The 27,063-nt window shown below is 37.2% G+C and overlaps 1 protein-coding gene across 1 annotated transcript in view; it reads right to left on the minus strand.

Moving 5' to 3' along the window:
- Positions 1-27,063, minus strand: part of LOC115428430 (CUB and sushi domain-containing protein 2-like) — a 195,798-nt gene that overhangs the window by 100,011 nt on the left and 68,724 nt on the right. Inside the window, exon 3 of the mRNA XM_030147474.1 lies at positions 13,195-13,307. Within this exon, the coding sequence (XP_030003334.1) occupies positions 13,195-13,307 (113 nt within the window). The remainder of the gene's footprint in view (positions 1-13,194; positions 13,308-27,063) is intronic.

The following is a 27,063-nucleotide window of genomic DNA, read 5'->3' on the forward strand; positions in this document are numbered from 1 at the left end:
TCTTCAACATTATTTCTGAGTAATGGCAGTAGAAAGGTCGTTTTGAGTGCTGGCCCTTTAAATGCAAATGAGCCACTTCAAGCCCCACCCCCTCCAGGTTGTTGGCTGTGCTGCTCTGTCCCGTTCAGCCACTTGTGCTCATTAATACAACCAACAACTGAACATTTTAGGTAATCGGCTCTAAGTTTGGACATGTTGTCTGTATGGACTACAACCGCTACTGCTGATAAATAATTATGTCGTACTTGGAGAAATGTTCGCCAGAAGTTTTGACCTTATATGTACAAATGTTGTGACGTAACTAGTTATAGATGTAACAAGCAGGAATTAAAACGGGTTGTAGAAATGCTATATTTACCTCTGCCAGGAGGTATTGTGACCACTTTGCTTTGTGTACGTGTGTGCGTGTTTGTTTGTTTGTTTGTTTGCAAGATAACTCAAAAAGCAATGGAGGGATTTTCATGAAATTTTCAGGAAATGTTGATACTGGCACAAGGAAGAAATAATTAAATTTTGGTGGTGATTGGGGGGGGCACTGATCTGCCTTGGCGGAGGTCTGCGCTCTCCGAGTGCTTTTCTTGTTCCTATATGTCTCCTTTTAGGGAATATGTTTATCTCAGCTTTGGGTGTAATTACCTTATTTATTTTTATGATAGTGAGAATATTGATCTTGCAAAAGTAGAAACTGTTAATCTGGCATAATTACAGATAAATGCATTTGTGACTTGCAGGACGTTCAATTTAAAGGAGTGATATTTAGCTTTTTTTAAATGGAATTACACCTTTTAAAACACTTCCCTGTGGTCTACATAAACTCTAAATGCTATGCTTGGGTCTGAATTCTTTGTTAATTAAACTCCACAGGTCCATCTTCAAACCTATTTCTAAGTAATGATACCAGAAAGGTTGTTTTGAGCGAGGAGAAATGTTCGTCGGAAGTCTTGACCTTACATGTGCAAATGTTGTGACGTAACTAGTTATAGACGCAAGAAATTAAGAAGGAATTAAAACAGGTTGTAGAAATCCACTCGATTTTTGCCTAAATGAATATAAAGAAAACTTTGCAGCACCTGGAGGGTTCAAATTCAAACTTTTTGAACTATTAGAGTCCAAATACACCAATAAATGTACCAAAGACTAATAAAAGCGGGTTTAGCAAAATATGACTCCTTTAAAAGTTGAATTTCACTCAAGCTCAAACCACTTCATCCGATCAAGTTGCTGTGAATTTCCACACCAGCCAAAAACAAGTATTTTTCATTGTTCATTCGCTGTAAACTTTGATATTCACAGTGCAGAATCGTATCTTTGCAGAGTTTGACACTTTGACGGTTTTTCATAGTCATCTGCTTAAGGGAGAAAGTTTCTCGGTGCTCACCAAAAATATAAACTGAAGGGACAGAATTGATCACAAAACTCTGAAACCTGAAGCTGTCACTCAAAGACAACAGCAAAGACAGTTTTAATTTACATAGTCGCAAATTCAAGATATTTCAACAAGGCTGGAAAAGAAGACATTGATTTAATAAGTTTTCAACAAGGAATTTTCAGTTTTTTGTCAATCATGCTGAAGAACAAATCTTAATTTCCGAGTAATATGTATTACAACATGATTGAATCAGTCTTATAAATAACCTATGCTTTTTAAATCCAGCAAATCAAAAAAGAAATGGGTTTAACATTAAAGCTCAATTTAGTTAAACTGTCCTGAAATGAGACTTGATACAGACAAATACACCAAATATTGGAAAAACTGGGTTGATTTTATGGCACTACGACCTGATTTTACTTGATGAGAGTAACGTGCATATAGACCCATATAAACCCTTGGTTCACTCTACACACTTTAAATGTTCGATGTTAATCTTATACAGGGGAAAAGAATAGAAAGAATGGAACGTGAAATATACTTGTTATTTCCCTTATATTTCCCTATATTTTTACTATTTCTGTCAATGCTGCTGTATGAGTATGTTTTTGTTTTTTGTTTATTTTTCTTTACATACATAGAAGTCATGTACATGATGTAAAATGCTGATAAGATAATGATGACTGAAAAAAAATAAATAAATAAAAAGATAATTATAAAAAAAAAAAAAAAAACCTCTCCTGAAATGGTAGAATATTCTCTGTGAAGATCCTCATTATTATTAATGGTTTAGCTGCTTTAACTGCATCAAAATAAATCTTGACATCCACTTAGGTCCTCTGGAAGCACCTGTTTAAACAACCTCGCTTTAAACTACAGGTTACTGTCAGAACAGGCTCCAAAATAGATAACAGGATTCAGAGACAGTCAAACAATTCAGCAGTCGTGTCATATTCTTATTGAAATGCAAACATAGCCAAACATCACAAAAATAGCAATAACCTTCCTACTTTTTTGTTTGTTTATCTCATGGCTTTTTCTTCCACAGTGAAGATTATTTCACGCTGGGGTTTTCTGCGCACATTATAATCAAGAAGTGAAAGAAAGGCAAAGAGAATGATAAACTAAGCTACAGTTTTAAAAGCATATTTTGTGCATCTTTTCAATGCAGATATATTTTTACTGCAAAGACACACAAGTAAAGCATCTGTTGTTTGCCCAGCAGGTTAAATCCTGCTCCATCTCCAACGCAAACACAAAACAGTCGACCTGTGTATTGTGGAAGGGAGAAGTACGCATTAGCATCGTCGAATTTGATCGAGTTAATGTGCTTCTTGCCTTCGTCATCCCACTTTCATTTAATCAACTCCCTGACTTAAAGGGACGAGCCTCATTTTTCAATTAGGCGCTACACTTACGCATGCTTCACTGCCCTCTCATCACCCTCATCTACACAGCCCCCGCCTTCCTCGACTCTCATGCTAATAGGGAGGAGGGAGAGAGAGCGAGCGAGGGGTAGGGGGCTGGGGGCAGTAGAGGGAAAGTAGATAGAGACGCTATTGTAGATCAGCCCTGATGGATGAAGGAGCAGGTCGGGCTGGTGGAAAGACTCACTCTGCTCATCCTTTTGCACTTTTTTTTTTGTTACTTTATTACCTATGGTCCACATTCACCTTCGACTCAGACACAGACTGAAAATATACAATGAGAAACTAAATTAAAGTTGGATGTATGAATATATGGAAGTAGGCTAAATTAATTCAGAATATAATGCATGCATGTCGTTTTTCCATTTCAGACACCTGCAGTGACTTAATGCTGAGAAGGCAGACTGCTTTAGCCGTTTGGCAGAGTTAGGCTGTGGCTGTTTTCTTCGCCTGACCCAGTTGGGAGGCGCATTGACTATGCAACTAAGACACAGGCAGAGGAGAAACTTGGCAACACATGACTGGATAATCATCACGGTACTTTAATATTCAACACAGGGAGAAGGAGCGCTAACATTCAGTTCGCAGAATACAAAAAGGCACAAAGGTTGAGATTTGAGGTAAAGCAGGCAAAGGCGTTCAAGAGGAATAAGAAAAGAGAGATGGAGCAAAAACATACAATTGTTAGGTGCAAGGATGCAAAAAAGACACGAGATAAGAGTTTTGCTTCTATTCCCAGTCGATATTTTCAGAGGCTCAGCAAATGTTTCTAATTCCCTTAGCTCCGTTAGCCCTGTTCTCTATAGCTACAGATTAAACGGGAATAAAGAGTTTGCAAAGAGATGAAGAAGAGAAGAATAAGACGGGAGAAAAAAAAAAAAAAAAAGAGTCTGGTGGTTGCCATGGTGATGAGAAGAGATTCCGGAGTGGTCTCGGCCATTACAGAGTGTGTTGGGGAGATGGACTGTGCAGCACTTAGGCTTATTGCAGTGTGGGCTGAAACAGAACAGATATCTAATATAGACGAGATGGGCTAGCACCAAAATGGTGGATGGTAAGCACATCCCTAATAAAAAGAGGCTGTTGAATACTGATGTTTTACCGCCAAAAGCCAAATCAGGCTGAGAAAAAACAGTTATCTCATTTGAGAAAATGGAAGGACGTTTAGGGATTGTAAACACAAACACAGTAAAAGCACATGTTTTATACACAGGAACAAGAATGAGAGATGCAGATAAATGCATGCATGTATATACAGAAAAACATCAGTCTTTCTCCACAACATACAAATACTATCATTAACAACAACAACAACAACAACAACAATAACAATAACAACAACAATAATAATAATAATAATAATAATAATGGATTAGATTTCTATAGCACTTTTCAAGGCACCCAAAGTGCTTTACATTATTGATTCATTATTTATTCGCTCTCACATTCCCACTCTGTTATTGCGTAATAGAACAACATCCTATATGCAATGGACACAGTGTTTGATAGAATGTCATGTAAATGCAATAAATGTAAACCTCCATGAAAGCACATAGTAAAATAGCAAAATCTGGTTGCACAAATAAACAAGCACCAGACAAACTGTACAACAGATAATCGTATCTAGGGATAAAAGAGCATGCTATCATAGACTCAGAGTCAACAGAGAGTCATTTAACAGGTGTGTTGTTTGGTTGCACCATAATGCTGGTGAAAGGTAATATCAGTTTATGAAACCTGAGTGACAGACTGTTTTTAAGTCATACACAGCTGACAGCAGTGTTTCCCATCTTCACTGGAAAATATCAGTCAGTTATAGCTAAGCCAGTTATGTTAGATAGCCAGCGTGACAGAGTGTTATTATCAGTAAAGCACTACAACAATAACTGTTGGTAGGGACATACGTTAGTAGTCAATGATAATCTTTATGGGATTAAACATATCGGTTATGTATAAAATACTATAATAAAATTGCATTGTTGTATTTGTAATACATACAGAGGTCGCATTAACTGAAAATATTCCGTCACTGACAGATTTTTTTTAAAGACGGAAAATTTTGAAGGCTGTCCGTTAAATTGACAGATTAAAATACTGTCCATAATAGTATCCTACCTGTATATAACCCCACAGTGCTACCGTTCACGACTACACTGAATACAATACTAGTCGCTTTTCCATTGACCCTCAAATTGCGCAAATAGAACTTGCACATAAAAATGTACCTAATGGAAAAATGACAATTTTGCCAAAAGTCGCGTTTTTTGATTAAAAGTTTTTGTGCTGGCAAGAGGTGGTTTTTCGGGCGTAGCGCAAATGGTATATCACACAAAACTACAATGGAAAGACCTTTTTTCGCAACTAGAGTCAGATGAATTAAAAAAACGGATGTTGACATACCTTACAACAAGCGAAGAAGAAGAAGAAGAAGAAACATGTTGCGGTATGTGTGGACACACCAGGAAACCCGATCATTTTTTAATTTAGTACGAGATAGTGTGGTAATGTATAATAATGAATATATCTGTAAATCAACACCATATTTACGTTCGTCGCCATGTTTATGGAATGACTTCTCGTGTCATCCCATGCTAATAAATAAATAAATCATTGCATTTGTGATTTAATGGAAAAACCGACATTACGCACTTCTGCTTTTTCGACATTTAGTAAATATCGGTAAAGTTTTGCGCAGATATCCAGTGGAAAAGCGACTACTGATACTTCTTTCAAACGACTCACTGTTAGTTCACCTGTAGTAGAGCTCCTGTTCAGCTGATGGTGAGTGTGCATATTAATAACTCATTGTCAAGTCTTGTCTCATTGTTTAGCTGACTTTAGCCAAAATTATATGCTTCTTTGCTAGAGAAAAATGTCAGGACAGTCAAGTGTCCTTAGTTATTTTAAAAAGCCTAGTAATTGTGTCGGCATTGATAAACACGGTAAAAAAAAAGAGGGTTGAGGAGGTGGAGGATGACAAACAAGCAAGTAGTACTTATAATGTTTATCAGCCAGCAATAACTACAGTTACTGCATCATTGAGATGTTTTTGATCATTAAATACTACTACTAATATGTCTCATTATCATTAAAAATTTAATTTCAAATGACGGATAATAATGTGTTATGACAGAATTTTTACAACCCTGTCCATCAAAATGACAGAAGATAAAAATGTCTAGTCCAACCTCTGAATGCATATGATGTGTATGTGTATATTCTGTGGTATGTGTCTATGTATGATGAAACTAAGAAACTAGAAAAAGAAAATTTCTCATGATCTAAGTTATTAGCTTGAGGTCGTTTCCACTCTGAGGTCGTTTTCACACCTAATAGTCCAGTAGACTGGGGTTCCAACTGCTTCCAAGTATGGTTTCACACTGCACTTTATCAAATGAACCGAACCTTTTGAATAACATATACTAGAGCTGCACAATATATCGTTTGAGCATCGTCATCGCAGTGTAAACGTGTGCAGTAGTCACATCGCAGGTCCTGCAATGTAGGAGGCAAATGAGCTCAATGTGTTTTCATCCAATTTCAACCTGGGTACCTGACACACACTGCACACAGCGATCCACCAATCACAATCATTCTTAATCAGTTTTGAGTGAGTCGCTGGTAACAACAATGAAAAATGAGCAACGAACTTGAGAAAATCTTGGCGCCAAAAAGAAAACTAACATCAGTTATCTGGAATTATTTTGGCTACAAGAAGGATGATATTGAAACATGTGTTCTGTGTTGATAGTGCCTTAAAGCTATACCGTATGATGTGGCATTTTTACACTTTCCTTTCTTATCCTAAATCTCCTAATAAGTGTGTGTCAAACTAAAATGTAAAAGAAATCCAGCAGGTATTGAAACTAAAAAATGTTTAATTCTCATATATTTCTAATAAAAGTCTGACCAATCATTTTAGTCGGTCCGAATAAAATAATTGGCCGAACCTGACTGAGCCTCCTGTCAATCATCCATTACGGCCGTCCAGCATCCGATCCATTATCTCCGTCTCACATCGATATGTGTACCTGTGAATCTGACGCTTCACTCGTGCTGCTTCTCCTGTCGCTGACCACAGTCTACTGTTTAGAATGTGTTTGGATAGAACTGACATCCACATATGGACGGGATTAAACGGATTTATGAACAGAAACGACAACTGAGGGGCACAAACGGGAGTCTGATGAATGAAGGATGGAGATAAAAGTCCGGAAGTCAGCTGTACTGGACTGAACAGGTCTGCATAAAGCTCAGCTTTTATGACGGTGGGACTCATACAGGTACATGTACATAGTGTCACACATGTAAGATGATGTAGGATGATAATTGTATGGACTATAAAACCTCAAATGTCCACGGAAAACTCGCGGAGGCCGCGCGTTCACAGTGCGCGCGCCCATCCCCTGGGCACTGCAGTGAAGACACTGACCCAGTACTGCACAGACCAGGTCTACTGATGGAACAGGAGCCACGGGCCCACGGCAGGTGGATGATGCATCTGATTACTGAGGGAGGGGTCCGCGGACACGCCAAAACGGACCGGACCTCCACCTCTGCTTCCACCTCCATTTCCATTGTGCATCAGATGAGAGGAGGAGGAGCCTCAGAGCTCAGGCAGAAGGAAGGGGGCGGGGCTTTAGAGGGAGGTGGGTTGTTCATGTTCAAACTTTTACTAAGTGCTGTGAGAAATGCCACATCGGTAGGTATAGCTTTAATGCACCTGTTGCCAAAACAAGAGAAAACACAACTAATTTGTTTGAGCATTTAACATCGGCACCACACAGATATTATATCCTCCTGAGTATTTTTTCATATTGCAATATATATCGCAGGGTTAAAAAAATTGTAATGTCAGTTTTTTCCAATATCGTGCATCCCTAACATATACCCTTCATTGCCTCTGGGGGCGCTGCATCAAGACTTGCTGAGGGAGAAGACAAGGCAAACAGTGAACAAGAAACCTCACTCTCACTTGGTTAATTCAGGGCAACATCCATTTCAGTTCCGTTGTAGTTGACTTCCTGCATTTGGTTCCCTTGAAGCCAACTGAGACATATGTTTTTAGGTGGATCAGACTTCCCTTCTTTGATCTGCATCAGAGTTCATTCCTACCTCCTCAAAAGGAACCGGACTTTCCGACCGAACATACCAGAGTTCAATTAAACATGGCTGTGCATGCACCATGAGTCAAAATGGAGTGGAACAAACTGCATATGCAAATGATTGTGTCAAACTAAGCGATCCAGTATGTGTGAAGGAGTCTTTCCAGGGCAACAAGAGCAGAATTTACAAATGCCATCCAAGAAATTTCTAAATATCAGCAACCCCCAGACTTGACGCACTGTGTGATCTTTGATTATGCACAGTCTGTCTGTCCTCAGATTTGCCCCCCCGCTGACCACTGCATACTCCTAACTGTGAACTATTCAAATCAGACAGTGGCCGTATGCCAGTGGCTTCTTGTCAAGCAAGCATTATACAAAGCAGTGTGTCAACTTTTGGGGCACCTTCTTTCTCTCCCTCTCTCTCTCTGTTTTCTGGGTCGTAATAGTAATAGTAGTATAGTATAGTATAGTATAGTATAGTATAGTATTGTACAGTACAGTACAGTATAATAGTAGTATAGTAAAAAATAGTTAAAAAATATGAAACTTCACATTACTCTTGCTGACAGCAGGTATGAGACTGCCAATAACAAACATAATAATAAAAAAATACAAATAGATCTGGTGCAGGAATTAATTCAGTAACATTAGCATTAAAATATTAATATTTCTTAACTCAGCTTCATTAAATGTTTTGCATAACAAATTCTATGCAAATGTCACAGAATAAACAGACTGTGTTTACTTGTTTATTATAATTTTTTTATTATTATTATTATTTTGTTTTTTTTTTTTTTTTTACTGTGGCTTATCTTAATATCCTGCTGATTTCAAGCTTGGCTGTTAACTTTAATCAGGAACCAGATAAAACAGGTTTAGCGAAAAGGTGGAGGATTATTATCTCTGGCCTTTGTGCCAAGGAGCCTTGGACTTCAGAGGAACAGAGCAGTCAAAGAGTCCATACGTATCCATGTGGAAATTGCAAAAGAAGTTCAAAGAAAAGAACATAATAGAATGGAACAGAACAGAGTAGAGAGAAGAGAAGAGAAACAGAAAAAGGCTGTGGTTTGGAAAAATATGGAATGAAACACTTAGATTTGTATGTGCAAATGCAGAGTGTCTGTATGTGAGTATGTACTGAAGGTGGTCCTCTGTTCATTAAGTTACAGTGGACTGACTCGGTGCAATACCTGCTGTATCGCCTGTATTTCACACTTTTCAATTAACAATCACTCTAACACTGCAGGGAAGCACCACATGTCAGCTCAGTGGGGTCTCTCTCCATGTGACATGGGTCAATGCAGTTCATATCACCAGTGCCGTGTACGCTAGGTGACAGGTAATTATGGGGCTGCACTCTTTTACCCACCTCCTTCTCAACAGGCCTCTAATATTCCTCAACCTGTCTCCATAGCACCAACGTCCCATCACGGTTCAGGGTTGACACATTCACGGAGAAATACTCATGTAGAGTGCATGTAGGTGTGGGTAGTGTAGCCATAAAATACCTGCTCTTTTGGAGTAGAACCACTAAAAATAATCTGAATCAGAACTTTCCCTGTGTCGACTAATTACAATCAAGCTGTATACAAACTATGCTATTAACTGTGAGTCTCTGCCATGTTTTGGTGTTGTTGAACACTACTGCTGCTGCTACTGCTGCTCTCTGAGCTGGAGGGACTTATGGTGCATTCAGGTGAAGCTCGTAAACTGAACCCCTACCCTGCTTTGTAATGCTAAACAGATGGAGACTTCACAGAGCATTCAAGTCCACCATGTAAACCCAGGAATCTATAACTGAATCACCATAAATGTTATTTAAAATAGGTATGTTTTATTTATTTTCCTTTATTGAAATACATAAACCTACATCTTTTATTCCCTTCCATTTTATTCTCCTTGCTGTTCCTTCCCTAGAGGATGTCAGATGTTAAAATCATAACACTGTTCTGGTCATTTCTACCTGGGCAGATTTAAGAAAGTATAAGCTTAAACTTGCTCAGTGGTACCAAAGCCCTATTATATCTCCTGCGGGGTAAAGCTGACTAACCAACCACTTTCAAAGCCGACAAACTATTAAGGAGTCACTTCAAATGAACTCAATTATTCTCACAAGCTTAGCAAAAATAATTCCCTTATCACTCACTGAAAAACACTTTAATACATATGTGAGCAATACAAATGATAGTAGTGGAGTATGCAACTTTGAACAGTACTTTATCCGTCAATTTACTGGTGTAATATGTATGATTACTCTAAAAAGCACACTGCTTTTCAAATTATTATCCAGTAATAACCTAAGTATATTACTTTTATAAGCAGTAAAGCATGTGATTCCCTAGAAACTACTAACTTGAACAAATTACAGAGAAATATTTCAACTTGCTCCGTTTAAAACAAAAGATAATTTCATCACCGAAGGTCACAAGTAAGTCAAGTCTGACTGTTTAGTTTCCACTTGTGCGAAAGAAAAAAAAAAAAAAAAAAACATGACAGCCCAGCTGCTTCCCAGCGGAGTGAACAAACAGTCTTCTTGCTCTTTGTCTTGGTTTTATCTAGTCACGCAATGTAGTCGTCGGCCTCCCGAGCCATTTGAAGATGCTCCATTGAGCTACATCCCCACATTCGCAATATTTCAAAAAGACTGACAAACTCCTGTCAGGTAATTAGTCTAATTAGTGATTTCCCATGTATTTCCTTCGCCTCCCTAGGTCCCCCTTCCTCCTGCATGAGACTGAATAGTGCCATCATTAATATCATTCCTCCATGGGTCATAAAGCATTCCATGTCACCATGATAAAGGTCTCAGAAGCGGCTTGGAAATAGAGTGATGATAACCTTGAGGGATTGGATGGATTGAAATAAAACCATTCACTAATAGAATTAATTCAGAGCACGCTTCTAAGTTCGCTCTGGAATATACAGTCCTGATCAAAGTTTTAAGACCAGTTGAAAAATTGCAAGAATTCATATTTTACACTGTTGGATCTTAAAAAGGTTTTAAGTAGAGTTTCAAAATACAAGAAGAAGAAAGGGAGTGAGACAAAAAAAAAAAATGGAGTCAGCAATTTACTGAAAACAACAATTAAACTGAAATCTGCTGTTCATCACCTGATGAAAAGTTTAAGATCACAGCTCAAAAACCCCCCAAACCCCCCTAAAATAGAAATAAAAGTTTTAAAAGAGGACTCTGTAAGAAGTAGCTCCACCGTTCTTGTTGATGACTTACAAAAAATGTTCAGCATGCTTTATTATTATTATTATTATTATTATTATTATTATTATTATCATTATTATCATTATTATTATTATTATTATTATTATTATCATTATTATTATTATTATTATTATTATTATTATTATTATTATTATCATTATTATTATTATTGATGGGAGTGTTTCCGGGAGGTTAGTGAGAACGTTGCTCCATGTGGTGAAGATGGCTTCATGGAGGGTATCCACTGTCTGGAACTGATGTCCATTTTTGTTAAGTTCCCATGCCATCCATCCCGAAATGTTCTCAGTTGGGTTTAGATCAGTGGAACACGCAGGATGGTCTAAAAGAGTGGTGTTCTTCCTCTGTTCTCAGTCCTTTGTCAGATGGTCATTGTGAACTGCAGCGTTGTCCTGTTTTTAAACCCACTCATTACCACACAGACCAGGGCCTCAGTCATGAGGGATGACCCCTGCAATATTTCCACATAGCCAGCCTTAGCCATTTGACACTCCTGCACAACCTGAAGCTCCAATGTTCCACTGAAGGAAAAAGCACCCCAGATCATGATGGCAATGCCCCCTCCACTGTGGCGCCTAGAAAAAATCTCCAGCAGGATCTCCTTGTCATGTCAATAACATTGGAAGCCATCAAGACTGTCAAGGATACATTAATTCTCATCAGAGAATAAAACTTTCTTCCACCTTTCAATGTCCTATGTTTGGTGCTCTCTTGCAAAGTCCAAAAGGGCAATTTTGTGGTGCTGAAGGAGACGAGGCCTTTGAAGACGTTTTTTGTTCTTAATCCTCTATGGTACCATGCTATGATAGTCCTTCTCTGGCAGATGCCGTCTGATGGTTATTGAGATGCAGTCGGCACCAGTAACAGCCTTCATTTGGGTGGAGGTTCGTCCTGTGTCTTGACGGACAGCCAATCAGATCCTCTGGGTGAGCGCTGGTGAAATTTTTTTGGGTCTACCACTTGAGTTTTTTGTTCCATATCCCTCAAGATCTTTTAGGGATTTCAAAATGACTGTCTTACAATGGTGGATTTCGAGAGGCCTTGCTTATGCAGCTCAACAATCCGACCACGTTCAAAGAGAGGAAGCTTTTTAGTCTTTTAAAGGCTGTGGTCTTAAACTTATGATTGGCTGATGAACAGCCTATTTCAGTTTAATTGCTATTTTCAATAAATTGCTCACTCACTCACTCATTTTTTTTTTTTTTTTTTTTATCGCACTCCCATTTCTTCTTTTTGCATTTTGAAACTCTACTTAGATCCTTTTTAAAATCCAACAGTGCAAAATGTTAATTCATGCAATTTTTCAACTGGTCTTAAAATTCTGATCAGATGTGCATATGTCATGGTCTACCATTTTCTCTCTTTTACTATTATTTCTCCTTTGCCTTGATATGTTAGAGATTTCACTGAGGAGTATTTTTGCTCATTAACCCTCAAAGACCTTGGTGGCTTCCAAATTCCTATTTTTTTTTTTTTTTTCACTATTTATTATCATGTGAAAATCGTGTATTTTTCTATATTTAATTGACTGATTATGTAAATGTTCATAGAACATAGAATTCAAAGGTTATTACAGTATATAAAAATGGAAAAAACTGAGCTGAACATAAGAACAAGCATCTACAACCACTGTCATTTAGGAAACCATATGGATTTTATGGTGAATAAATATTGCAGAAAATAACAGCGTAATCATGGGTCACATCTGATGCCACTGAAAAGCTGAGAAACTGCATTTTGCCTGAATTGTTCCAATGTATTGATATGATTTGTGATTCTAAATTTCTAAACATTTTAGACCAGTAAATGCTTGTGGCGCTACTGACTGTATAGGTCTTTGAAGGTTGACTTAACAAAACACACAAAGCCAAAAGCTCTATGAATTATTGACAAGTAAGTAATGATGTAGAAACACATTTTAGAATATACTTATACGGCTTATTACACACATAAGCGATTGGGTGCAAGCAAATAACATTAAACTTGAAATTTTCTACTCCTGTGGTTTAAAAACGAAACAAAAAAAACCACAAGTGCAAATATAAAAGTCCTTACCTTCATAGACAGCTTTAAATCCCTGCCCGCTGACCGCATAGTCAGACAGTAGCCACAGTGTGAGCCTAGAGCCTGTACTCACAATGGGTGAAGGCAGCTGGAACCCTGTTAACCTGAGAACAAATGGACAGAAGGACAATAACGGTCAGAACAAAAAAAAAGAAAAGATTCAATCAACAGCACAGTTGGTTGCAAGGTCAGGTATGAAGCCCACTTCCATCAAGCCAGCTGTTCCCTCAGGCATTCAAGGATAACTTTTGGTATAACGAGGCTCTGAATCATCTGCAAATTATTAAAATGCCAAGACCTCAACGGGACACGAAAACCTCAACAGATTTTTCTCCATCAGTAAAGACAGAGTAACTGCAATCATGTGTCCACGGTGAATTAGAAAACACAGCAGCCACTGCGAGCATTAACACAGCTAACAATAAATGTAAAACCGTCAGGGTCTGAGTTCATGCCTGTTTTTTTGTTTTGTTTTGGTTTGGGTTTTTTTTAACCCGTAATTTAACCCATTAACCCAGTGTGACTTTAGTGGCAGTTCCCAAATAAATTTTTTCTCTCTATTTAACCTTTTGTAAGTGATTTTTCACCATTTATTATAATATTATCCTCTAAATTTAGCATTTTTCCAGTGAAAATCATCTATTTCCTATATTTAATTGGCTGATCATGAAGATGTTCATAAAAGCTCAGAGTAAAGTCAAAAGTTATTGTATCAAAACAGACAAAAACTGAAGAAAAGGTTACTTTTTCATTAAAATATGTCATTAACTGAACATAAACCAAGTGTCTCCATCCACTGTCGTTGATCCAACTCCACTGGTTTTACTGGTGAATCAATGTTGTAGAAGATGACGGTGTTTCCATGGTAACTACGGAGCCTCTGAACGTCCAAATGGTCATATCTGATGACCATGAAAAAACAACAAACTGTATTTACATGTATTAATAGGTTTAGTGGTTCAGAAGTTATTAAACATTTTAGAAAATTAATGAATGATTTATTTATTTTTAAAATGGGACAGTTTGTATTAATGTACATTTACATGTAAATACAAGAGATTAAGGACATATTTCCATCTCAAGTCCCATTTGCAGGTTAAAAAAAAAACAGCTTGCAAATAACATCATACCATAACTAAAGTAAGACATACAAAAAGAAAAACAAGCAACAACACATAGTGCACACAAATAGACAAAAACAGGGACCAAGGCAAGACACCAAGCAGAAAGAGATTGCAGTTTGCACAGGAATTATATTATAAATTTCCCACTGACGCTATTACACATGATTTTATTGCATATCCCATTGTTGACATCATTAGATGGTTTTGGTCGCTGGTGGCTTTTTGGGTCTTAATGGGTTAAGGAGGATTTTCCAAGCTGAAATTTTGCTGGTATTCATATGTTTTTAGTTCCCTGCATTGGTATTGGTCCATCCACTGTCATTGATCCAACTCCATGGGTTTTACTGGTGAATCAATGTTGTAGAAGATGACGATGTTTCTATGGTAACTACAGAGGCTCTGAACGTCCAAATGGGTCAAATCTGATGACCATGAAAAGGTGAAAAACTGTATTTTACACCAGTTATTTATGTAGTGATAGGATTAGTGGATCAGCAGTTTAGATCAGTAGATGCTTTTGGTGGATGTTTGGGTCTTTATGGGTTAAGTCCTGAAAATAACTGGAATGTTTTATAGTGTGGTGTATATTTCACATAACATGTCAAATATCTTCATCTTTCTTTTCATGTTTCATATTACGTATTTCACCACTGGTCTTGGTAACCTGGCAATTATTTTCAGTTCTGTTACTGACCAGGAGCCATATTTATCAAGCATGTCAGTGCATGAAATAGGCTGCGAAGATACAGAAAATTACTCCCAAGTCCTCTTTTTTCTCCACACCTTTGATGATTTTTTTTTTTTTTTTGTGTGTGTAATTCTATTGGCTGGTTTGGAGTTCAGTGACGTGTGTCATTAACAGTTGACGTGATACTGTTATTCCAAGTCCAACGGAAAAAAACACGATTAATTATCCATACCACATGTTAGTTATGCATGCATGATCTTTGAAGTTGTAGCCAAGTGTTCCAGGTGCACATGACGCGCAGACTCCCCCGCACCATGACGGTAGACAAAAGACACTGCCAAAACATTACCTAAGCCATAGTAGACAAGGAAAATGGTCATTTATTTGGATTTTTTTAAATAATGCAATGACATTTCTTGACAGTGTTGTTACAGAGCCATTGTGAGCCTCCTCCAGCTCTCAGCGCTGACAAATGTTTTCATGCAAAACATTGTTGTCTAATCCTACATTTAGAGAATTTCTGTCTTTTGTTATTGCAACTGTGGCATTACTCTGATGTGGCAGTGCTGTATTATAGTCAGCAATGAAAAAGGCACTGCCCAGAGTGAGAGAAAAGAGTGAAATTCTCCAAAGAGTGTCTAGTCTGTGCCTTCAAAAATAATGGTAAAAGTGATGGCATCCTGATATTTCTTTTTTTTTTAAATGTGTATTGTTATTTTTGCATCCAAGAACGTTTCCTAAATCAACATTACATCCCTGTCAGCAAAAATATTTTCAGTTGGTAGATAGGCTCCCTGAAGCAGCAATAACTTGTCAAGGCAAATTCTAAGGTGTGGGAACAGATGAAATAGTGCAAACACTGATTATAGGAGTTAAAAGTTACAACATTTATATTGCAGCTGACATGCAGAAGTGATATGAGGCTGATTCATCAAATATCGACTTCTCACACTCATGCTATCATTAAATATCAATATCAATAATTTCCCCGGGGACTAAATTCAGACTCTGATATCAGCCTGTAAAAATTCATGGCTTACTCCTTTTAATTAGTTGACGTCATGTCAGTTTGTTTAAAAGTAGTGCACAACCACCATCTGACAGGTCAGAGTGTAATTCAGAAATAATATGGAGTTAAGGCCAAGGATATTCAGTTGCCAAGGAGCGTACAGCAAATTAAAATCAATACAACAATTTCAACTTTAATTCAACTTTTGAATTTTTTTCTTCAAAAAACATGTAGCCAACTTTGACCCACCATGAACTTACAAATTTACAATCACTAAATTTGCCTTAGACTTATTCAAAGCACATATCCATGAAAACACCCACAGATCGAACTGTGTTGGATCAATTGTGTTCTAGGCTTTTAATGTGATGTTTTAACACAGAGAACTCATGAATGATGTTCTTCAGTCTTGCGGATGCTTTTAAATATTGTAGTCCTTATTCACCAATGGATGAGTGATGACAAATCCCAGTTTAACTTATCATAGGACCCTAAATACCTTACGCATACAACAGGTTAGCAAGATATGCTGTAATCATAATTTCTTTTTCTTTTTTTTTTTCAGATTTTATGATGACTGATGGTGGCATGATGGTGCAGTGGTTAGGCTAACACTTTCGCCTTGTGTCTAAGCAGCTTGGGAAATTAATGGATGAACTTTTAAATTTGAAATCATATTAAAGATTTGTCTGGCTTTTGTAACCAGTTTTGGTATGAAAGTGAATATGAGAAAGCCCATTTAAGTGGTCTTGGTGTTTGAAATATGCTAGCTGTAATTGGCTAACAGAGTACGAGGGGGAATGCTGCTACGTGATGCTAGTTATTTAGCTAGGTTCATTAATATTTTAAGCTTATTGATTTTTAAATAGAAGTAGAGGCTGTGAAGATTATTCATTTAGTCAACACATTTAGAATCCATGAGTGAGTACTGAAACTTTAACAGCAGGATATAACAGGGTCTTTTTTACCAGTAGGCTACAGTACAGTAATGATAATCAGGAACACTGTAAAGGAGGGGTAAACATGACAAATTCATGGGGCCCAGTAGTCCCAGGGGGCCCAGTGGACATAGGTTAGAAGTTGTGAAAATTTCAGGTAAGCTCTGGAGCAAAAGAGAGGCACAGAAGCTGGGACTCGGATGTCCAATGTTAAGTTTCACTTTCAATTTCACGCCAGTTACAATAGTTACAGCACTTATGGAACACCACCCCACGTATATGCCTACTCTACGTACATACCCCCACTCTGACGACAAATTTACAGATACTTTATTTTATGAAGGGCCTACAACGTTTACCTTTCATGGGGCCCTCAATCGCAAGCAGCACCCCAGATGCTAATGCTAGTTTAACAGCTAGCGACATAATTTATTAATTCATTAACTTATTTATTCATTTTTTACTCATTTATTGATGAACATCCATAATCCCTGTCCTTTAAGTTATTACATAAAGTGCTGTAACAAGTACAAGTAACATGTATTACAAATAAAAAGTGGACTGAATTTATTTTTACATTTGAGCATTGAGCCTTTTCTTGCTAAAAACAGTTTTGAGCGGTCACACTATACTAAATTCAGATCTTAACTCCACTTACACATGTGTACAAATGTACACAACAGGTGTCCACTGTTCATTTGTTGCAAATGACCACAGGTTTCATTTGTGATTTGCAGATTCTAATAAGGGATGATATTATATATTGCGTGCCTTATTTAGCTCATCCTAGCAATTCCCTCCCCAAGCGCCACTTTAATTTTCATTTTCTGTTCCCACTTGTATTCTCTCGCTGCATCTGTATCCACTCTTTACAATCTATTACATCCTTTCCTTTTATCTTTCAGTGTGAAGAGAGGCCTTATGTTTCACTTAATCCTTAAGTACCACATTGAAGGTGGGGAGAAATTGTAAAACAGCGTGGGAAAGATGAATTGGACCAAAAAGGGAAGAAGACTTTAATATATGCATGATTTCACTCCTCTCTGTGAGATTGTCACAGTGGGATATCAGCTAAACGGTGGGACACATGTTCATGCAAATAGCCCCTTCGCTGACCGCAAATTGAGTTGGAAGGAAGCCATCTTGGTTTAGCGGTGCACTGCAGGGATGGGGGTTGAGAGAGGGTATGATGAAGGGGATGAAGCAAAGGTTGGGGGTCTACAAACTGGGAAGGGTTGACATTCAAATGGTGATCATCTGGCATAAGGCAGATTTGTTCATGATTTTTTTTTTTTTTTTTCCTCCAACCGAAAGTAAAGTGGATAACACCATAAAACACACAAGAACTGGCGTAATATGTGAGGACAGATTAAATATTGCAATGTGATACGGGCTGTGGCAATCTGAGGCGTACAGCCGGTATTGTGAAGAAGCCAGCTGGGGGATTGCCTGTTATCAAGGAAAAGATGCAAGATATGATTGCAACCGAGAAATACAAAAGAATAGATTTGCAGCACAGGTGTCTCAAGTAAATGGTAATTTGATGGAAAGAAGATCGAAGAGAGTGAGGGACAGAATTATGAAGAATAGCACAGAAATGGCTACTACTCCAACAGTATTAAAAGATGAGTATTCTCCAAAATTAGCAGCAGTGACAAAAGTTTAATGTGTTTGAAAACTGGCAATAGCAAAAATGTCCTCTGTCATTGTATTATTTTCACAAAAGAACAGCTCAAATCATGACATGGCTTTTCATTTATTTATTTATTTATTTAATCAGCACCTATAATTGTTTTGAATGACCGTCAGCACTATTCGATCCAAAATGACAGTAAAAATGAGTATTGGAAGAAAATATCTGCACCCTGAAAAAAGCAAAACACTGAGTCAATGTAAAAAAAATAAAAAAAAAGTTCTTCAATTGATCATATCAAATAATTAAGTAGAGTGAACTAAATAAAACTGAACTGAATGAAAATTCGAATGAATTCAATTCAGTTTTATTTTATTAGACGTGACCAATTGTACAACCTTTTTTGTTTGTTTGTTTGTTTTTACACTGATTCAATGTTTTGCTTTTTTCCATGCATATTTGTTTGGTTTATTGTAGACTGTCATGAATGTAAACTGTTATTGTGCTGTTGCCACTAATAAGAAAGGAAAAAAATCACCGTATATCTGAAATAAATAATTATAGGTACAAAAATAGCCATATATTTATCTTCACTATATTTAACAATAATCAGTGCAAAACAACACAATTCAAAAACTTGGGACTGTTAATATTTTATAAAAATCCCTTTTTTTTTTACCTATTTATTTTAGTAGCTTTTATTTGTATATTTATAGTAGATTTTATTGATGATGTACAGATTGGATGGCACTTTTAAATCTCATTGTACCTGTTAATGTCAATATTGTATTCAATTCGATTCGATTCGATCCTATTCTATTCTATTCTATTCTATCCTATTTGATTCTATTCTATTTGATTCGATTCTATTCTATAATAGAGTAATGTATTTGAGGGTAGCCCTTTCTTCGTTGAAAGAATGATCTAAGTCCTCTACATGCACATCTGTAGATGCTTCTGAAAACAGAAAACTCTTGTTAGCGTAGAAATAGAGTTTGCCAATGTCAATAATGCCAACTTCACATACGCTCACAAGCAAATTTTGGAGATTGCAGAGACAGATCGTACCAGACATTTAAGTTGAAACTGGATTTATCATTAAGGCACCATTAAAACTAAAGCCAGTAACCTTTAAAGAAATGAAAATAGTAGAAAAATACAACAATATAACGCAGATACCTGAAAACTTAAGTACAGTGAAAAAATTATTTTGCATTTTATTATTAGCAGTGTCTGAAAATGAGGGTTTCTGAGGAAAAGAATAGCCCTGCGCGCATAGCTGTACACACATAAAACAGTATTCAGCATATGTGGTTTGCATAAGCGCATGTGTGTGTCTGTGCATGAGGAGAGCAGAGGTCTATTAAGAGTGCTTTCCACCTGACTGGCCTCAGCATCATCTCAATGAAGAACCTCTGCTTCCAATTATCCCACCACTACCCATGGGAAAAGGAGGGAGGGAGGGAGTGACAGACAGAGGGAGACACACACAGGAAAGATGGCTGTATGGGAAAAGAGCAGAGAGACTGTAAGGATATAGCAGAGCCTTGAAGAGCAGGTTGTTAGAAGGCAGAATATGAAAAGTAGGGAGGTAAGAGAACCACATCAGCATGAAGGGGGGGGGGGGTGTAAAAACTCCAGCCTGAGTTCAGTGAGGATGAGTCATGGTGAGAAACGCCTTCATTAGACTCTAAAGTTATTCAGGGATTCATACTCACGCACTCACATACACAGTTTAACTCATTTCAACATTCCTGTGCGTGTGCGCTTGTGATATCCCCCCCAAATATATGCATGTTTACAGCTGTAAACAGACTGAGACTAAATCAGGTCGTCCGTCCTTTAATCTTATTCACTGAGTTTGTTGAGTGGATGTGGATGTAGATGTGTGTGTTCACGGGTTGGAAGGTAAGCACAGTGCTGAGGCAGCTGATTTTCACCCAGAAGGAGGGAAGAGGGAGGAGAAGAGAGGGAGAAAAAAAAGGAAAATAGATACAGCAGCAAGATTTTGATGGCTGAGTAGAAGGGAGACATTAGCCAATAAATGATGGGTGGTAAAAGAGAGACAGGGATGCCAGAGCTGAAGTGCAGAGTGAAGAGCCATGTGTGTATTTTTTTATATGTGTGTGTCTGTGTGTGTGTGTGTGTGTGTGTGTGTGTGTGTGTGTGTGTGTGTTCTCTCACCATACTCGACCCTGTACAGCTATAACTTGTCAGTGGTCAAGGCCAAAAGGCTGATGTTCTGTTTTGCTCTGTGTGCTCTAACTCTCCACTGGCTATCACACTAACAGCACCAGAGAAAAGTGCTGAAAAGCCACCCATTTCAGCACATTCACACCCAACCAGGTCCATTTCTTTTTCTTGGATGATATTCCTTAAAACAGTTTTTTTTGTGTGTAGTTTGTTTTTAATAAGATGATAAAAAAAAAAAGCACTCTTTGATCCAAGCTCCAGAGTCTGCTTATATGACTCATTGGTGCTTCTCTATACATGGAAGACAGCTGAAAGCTACAACCTAGTGGAGGTTAAAATGGCACTGCATTCCCATACACATCATTTGAGCCTTCTAACTAATAGGAAAGCCTTCGCAAGTAATTAGACTGCATTTCTATCAGCCTTCCTTATCCTCTCTCCTCGGCTAAGCTGTAATGTACCACGTCACTTAGCCCAAGGGCGTGATCTGGTCTTGATAGAATGTAATGGGTAGCCCTCAGCGCACTTGATTTCAGTTGAAATTCCTCAATTTAATGTGAAAGCCTCTGCAGATGAGATACCAGTAATCACAGGTTAGAAGATTTGCAAGGAAAGAAGGAGCTGTGGCTTTATGTTTGGTCTATCAGTTTGGTTTGAGATTTTATTTTTATTTTTATTTTTTGGCTAATTAATTGTTTTTACTTTGATTTTTGTAGTTTTACAAGAAAACCTAACAAATGCATGAAATAAACTGTGTTTTACAAAACCATCAAGGGTCCTACAAGTTACTGCCTCCGCCAAAGAGGTTGTTTTTGTCGGCGTTGGTTTGTCTGTTTTTTTTGTCTGTCTGTCTGTGTGCAAGATCACTCAAAAAGTTCTGGACGGATTTGGATGAAAATTTCAGGAAATGTTGATACTGGCACGAGGAACAAATGATTAAATTTTGGTGGTGATCAGGGGTGAGGGTGTGTCAACCACTGATCTGCCTTGGCGGAGGTCTGCGCTCTATGAGTGCTTTTCTAGAAAAGACAGCACAGACCTCCGCCAAGGCAGAGCAGTGGTCCCCCCACCCACCCCCGATCACCACCAAAATTTAATCATTTGTTCCTCGTGCCAGTATCAACATTTCCTGAAATTTTCATCCAAATCCGGGGCACTGATCTGCCTTGGCGGAGGTCTGCGCTCTCCGAGTGCTTCTAGTTTAATTACTATAAAACTTTAACAGTTGCTGATTTTACAATTCAGTTTTACTTGTTGTTGCATCAGTCATTGTTGTGTTTATTTAGGTCGTATTTTTTCATTTATATTTCATTTGCTCGTTTCCTTGATAAGATAAACATAAAGAATAAGATAAAGAATAAGATAAGATGAAGATAAGATAAAAATAAAGATAAAGATAAGATAAGATAAGATAAATGCCTCTATATGCTGGAGGGGTTGCGGGGACACAGAGAAAAACCACACCCACATTTTTTGCTCCTGTATGAAAATTATAACTTTGTGGAAAGATGCTGGAATAAAAATAGAACAGATTTTGGGTTTTAAATTACAGCAACCCACTTTTTCACTTTTGTTAGGAGATCTTCCTGATGATTTGAAAATATCTTCTAAAATACCTTCAAATACCTTCTAAAAATCTTTGGTGCTGCAGCAAAACAAACAATCACTCGAAAATGGTTTCAATTTGATCCACCAGTGCTGGAGGACTGGTTGAAAATTGTAGGTGAAATTCCCAAAATGGAGAGGTTAACATTTATACTGAGGCTGCAAGATGAACTTTACATGATAAGGTGGGGTAAATGGATTAGTTTCTTTAAAAACAATTAATGTGTGGTTTGTCTCATAGTCCTGGGAGTGTTGTGTGAACTGGTGGTCTACAAATTTGATTGCGTAACTTGATTGCTGTTTCATAACTGTAGCCATTATTGTCCATGCTATTAGATTATAACTATTGTCTACTGCTGATTGTTGTTTACGTTTCGTAAAACAAAATGATAAATAACTAATAAAAACTAAGTGTCAAAAAAAAAAAAGATAAGATAAGATAAGATAAGACTTTATTTATCCCACCATGAAGAAATTTCACAGTTGACAGCAGCAACATACAACAAGTGTGCAAGGTTATAATAGTTTTGGATTTTTCATTATAGTTTAGTTTTATTTAGTTTGGACTTTTTTTTCTCTAATTCAGTTAGTTTTAATTAGTTTTTAGAGCAGGTTTGCTAGTTTTTATTAGTTTGCGTTTTCTTCTAAATGCTTAGTTTTAGTTTAACTTTATTTTTTCTTGTCTTTGCTGTCGTATTTAAATAAATCCCATACAGGACTCTGCTGTTTTCTCCCAAATTTAGTCTCCATGTTTCCAGGCAGAGTGGGGACGAGAAGTCAACTCTAAATGTCAAGTGAAAAGAAGTACAGACCATGAAGTGCCATAGGTGCTGCTAGCTAAAATTGCGCAAAACGAAATAAATTCATTTCAAATCAGTCCGACATTTACGAAGACAAAAACTAAGGGAATTTTATCCATAATTTTTATATGTTTTTGTTAGTTTTGTAAGCACACAATACAGTTTCAGTTAGTTATTGTTTTTTTTCTTTTAATTATAGTTTTTATTTATTTCAGTGAACGAAAATGTTTTTTCAAATCCAGTTTTTGTCATTTCGTTAGTTTTCGTTAATGATAATAATCTTGCAAGCGTGCATTAATAAATTTCCCTAATGCCCTTACTTATTATGCAGATTTTTATTTTCTTAGTGAAGACTTTCACTAGTTTGGGCTTTTCATAATCACATAACCATAGCCGGAAAGCGTGCAATTCCACAATAAAGGTGAATCTAGCAGCGACACTTTGTAAATCTCACACAGCGCTTCCCGCAGACTTCACCACCTATCAATATTTAACCAAGGTGCCATCTTTCCGAAAAGAATGGAGGAAATTTCTGCCAAAGAAAAAAACATGTTGTAGCACACAGTTGCTTGTTAATATTCATGTGTGCGTGACTTCACGAGGTATTTGCGCATCGTGGCCAAACGTCAGGGGTGGGAGAGTCTCTCAGATGTCTGGCACTGAATACTGATGGTGAGATAATCAACCGCAGTCAGCACCCACTGAGAGACAAACCGCAGTGAAGTCATTAACAAACCAGGGTCTCCAGAGAAAGGGAATGAGCGAGAAGGAGTGAGAAAGGCTGATACAAGGGAAAAAGCAAGAAAGCAAAGGGAAGGTGAGAGAAGAAGGAAGATGGGAGTGGGAGGAGAAAATATTAGCGGTGACTTGAGGAGATTTAAACAGATGAAGCGCTCCAGAGAAAATAGGAACAGCTAAATAAATTTGTGTGGGGGCGCTGTGAAATAGATGCAAAATGTGAGTTAAATAGCAAAATAATGGAATACAAACTTTGGTAGACATACAGAGAGAAAACCAAAGCTGCAAATAAAACATGTGAATCATTTTCCATGTCAAAACAATGACAGAAAGCCTCACTCATCAGCCGTGTTCACTTGGGTCGTAAAAAGACATGGCTGGCAACACAGGAGTGATTAGTTGTCATTTGCGGTGCAGAACAGCTAAAGTCATCACATGTGGAATTAATGACTGGGTGTGTGAAAGAGTGGAGGCGCAAAGCCATATCAGAGATAAGCACTTTTTCATCGATGTAATTCTACCTAAGGCTTGGAATAAGTATGTCATTATTGCACACACACACACACACACACACACACACACACACACACACACAAAACCACACAAATAACTTCAGTTCCCCTGCAGTGTCTGTCGGTCAGCGACTGAGTGATGTGACTGGTTTATCTTAAGGCTATCTGAACTCCATTAACAGTGCATTACATTGTTCTGATGCTATCTGCATCTGCAACACTATAGATACCTGTGAGGCAACGCAGTGGGACGCACAATACTCTGTGCATAAGATTATACACAACTTATTCAACAGATGCTGCAAATGCAACAATCCATGCAGAATAATTATTTAAATTCCATAATCCTGTACAATGTTGCTTGTTTTGCATTTCTTGAATGGTGGTAGGATGTTGTAGCATATGGAGTACAAGGTTCAGAAGACAGATACGGAATACTAAATATGAGTAACTGGAGTTAGTTAAAGTTGATATCTTATTTAAAGGTTAAAAGTTAAACTGTCTCTGTATGTGACTATCCTTATACACACACATTAGAAGAAACTGCCACTGAAGGCCATCATCAAATCTTCATTGGTACCATGGTCAAGGAGATTGACAAGGTAATCTATCAACTGTATATATTATAAACCTATTTTTAACCCTTTATCGGGCAAGTGACTATTTTTGGTAATTTTGGCACACATTACAAGACAGTGACAGCAACAGTTAGAGTGAGGACAGTGAGTCAACAATCTCAGGTCCAATGTGGTCTACAGGGTCTGTGAGGTCCACCTCTGCATGAACAGTGAGTAATGGTACTTATGTAAGGAATGATGTTCAAAGGGATAATGTGGATGTGGACAGGTGTCTGGATCAGCACTTATGTTGGTCTAATGTTCTAAAAGTGATGTTCTAATGTTCGAAAATACATGTTCCTTTCACCTTACATGGGTTTTTGTTATATATTTTTTTATATAAACTATACATATATATATATATATATATATATGTATATATATATATACAGGGTGGGGAAGCAAAATTTACAATATTTTGAGGCAGGGATTGAAAGACAGTGTATGACCAATTAGTTTATTGAAAGTCATGAGAATTTATTTGCCACAAGAAAATATACATAATAGAAAATGTTTTTATTCTATGTGTCCTCCTTCTTTCTCAATAACTGCCTTCACACGCTTCCTGAAACTTGCGCAAGTGTTCCTCAAATATTTGGGTGACAACTTCTCCCATTCTTCTTTAATAGTATCTTCCAGACTTTCTCGTAATAGTTTTGCTCATAATCATTCTCTTCTTTACATTATAAACAGTCTTTATGGACACTCCAAGTATTTTTGAAATCTCCTTTGGTGTGACGAGTGCATTCAGCAAATCACACACTCTTTGATATTTGCTTTCCTGATTACTCATACGGGCAAAAGTTTCTGAAAAAGTATGGATAATAGTGTTAGGTATGATTATGACATCAATATATGTTTGGTTTCAAAACAATTGACGTAGTGCCTGCTGAGAAAAAACAACTAAATGTTCATTGTAAATGTTGCTTCCCCACCCTGTGTATATATACATATATATATATATATATATATATATATATATATATATATATATATATATATATATATATATATATATATATATATGACAATAAAAAATTTGGAAAAAATTCACAAAAGTAATAGTCTTGTTATGTCCGACAATAACACACTAAGGCTGAAATGTTGAATTTCAGAGTATTTCTATGAGTGCCCTATAAAGAGTTAATTAATTTCCTGACACAACAGGGAAGTCCAACACAGAATGTCTCCAGACCAATAGGGAATTGAACCCAGAACCTTCTAGCTGTGAAGCAGCTGCTAACCACATTGCAGTAGACAGTGAGAGAACACTTTGAGGTCAATAAATTACTAAATTAATGCAACTGAAATCTGTATGAGGAAAAAATAGCAAAATCAAAAGAAATCCAAAAGGATTTGCATGTTAAGTTCAGTAAAAAGTGTTGAACAGCACCAAGGTGGATGCATATGTCACTGTACAATAATGTCTTTGTGTGTTCTAAACTTAAGACTTTCCTTGTGAAATATAGAAAGGATGTTAAAGGACATCATTGCGCAATGTTCATTTATATTATTTTTCCATTTTTCAGCTTAACCCATAAAAACCCAGTGCTACTTTTGTGGTAGTTCCCAAATGACTTTTTTTCCTCTATATTTAAACATTTCTTAAGTCATTTGTCACCATTTATTATTCAAAAATCCTCTGTATTTTGCATTTTTCTAGTGAAAATCAGGTATTTTTCAACATGTAATTTACTGATCATATAGATATTCATAAAAGCTAAGATTTAACTTGAGGGTTATTATACCCCCCCAAAAAAAGAGAAAACTGAAGAAAAAGTGACTTTTCAGTAAAATCTATCATTAACTGAACATAAACCAAGTGTCTCTATCCACTGTCACTGATCCAACTCCATGGGTTTTACTGCTGAATCAATGTTGTAGAAGATGATGGTGTTTCCACATTCACTACGGAGCCTCTAAATGTCCAAATGGGTCATATCTGATGACCATGAAAAGACGACAAACTGCATTTTACACCAGTAATTTACATGTATTGATAG

The sequence above is a fragment of the Sphaeramia orbicularis genome, chromosome 11 (genome assembly GCF_902148855.1).
Source record: "Sphaeramia orbicularis chromosome 11, fSphaOr1.1, whole genome shotgun sequence".
NCBI classification, from domain to species: domain Eukaryota; kingdom Metazoa; phylum Chordata; class Actinopteri; order Kurtiformes; family Apogonidae; genus Sphaeramia; species Sphaeramia orbicularis.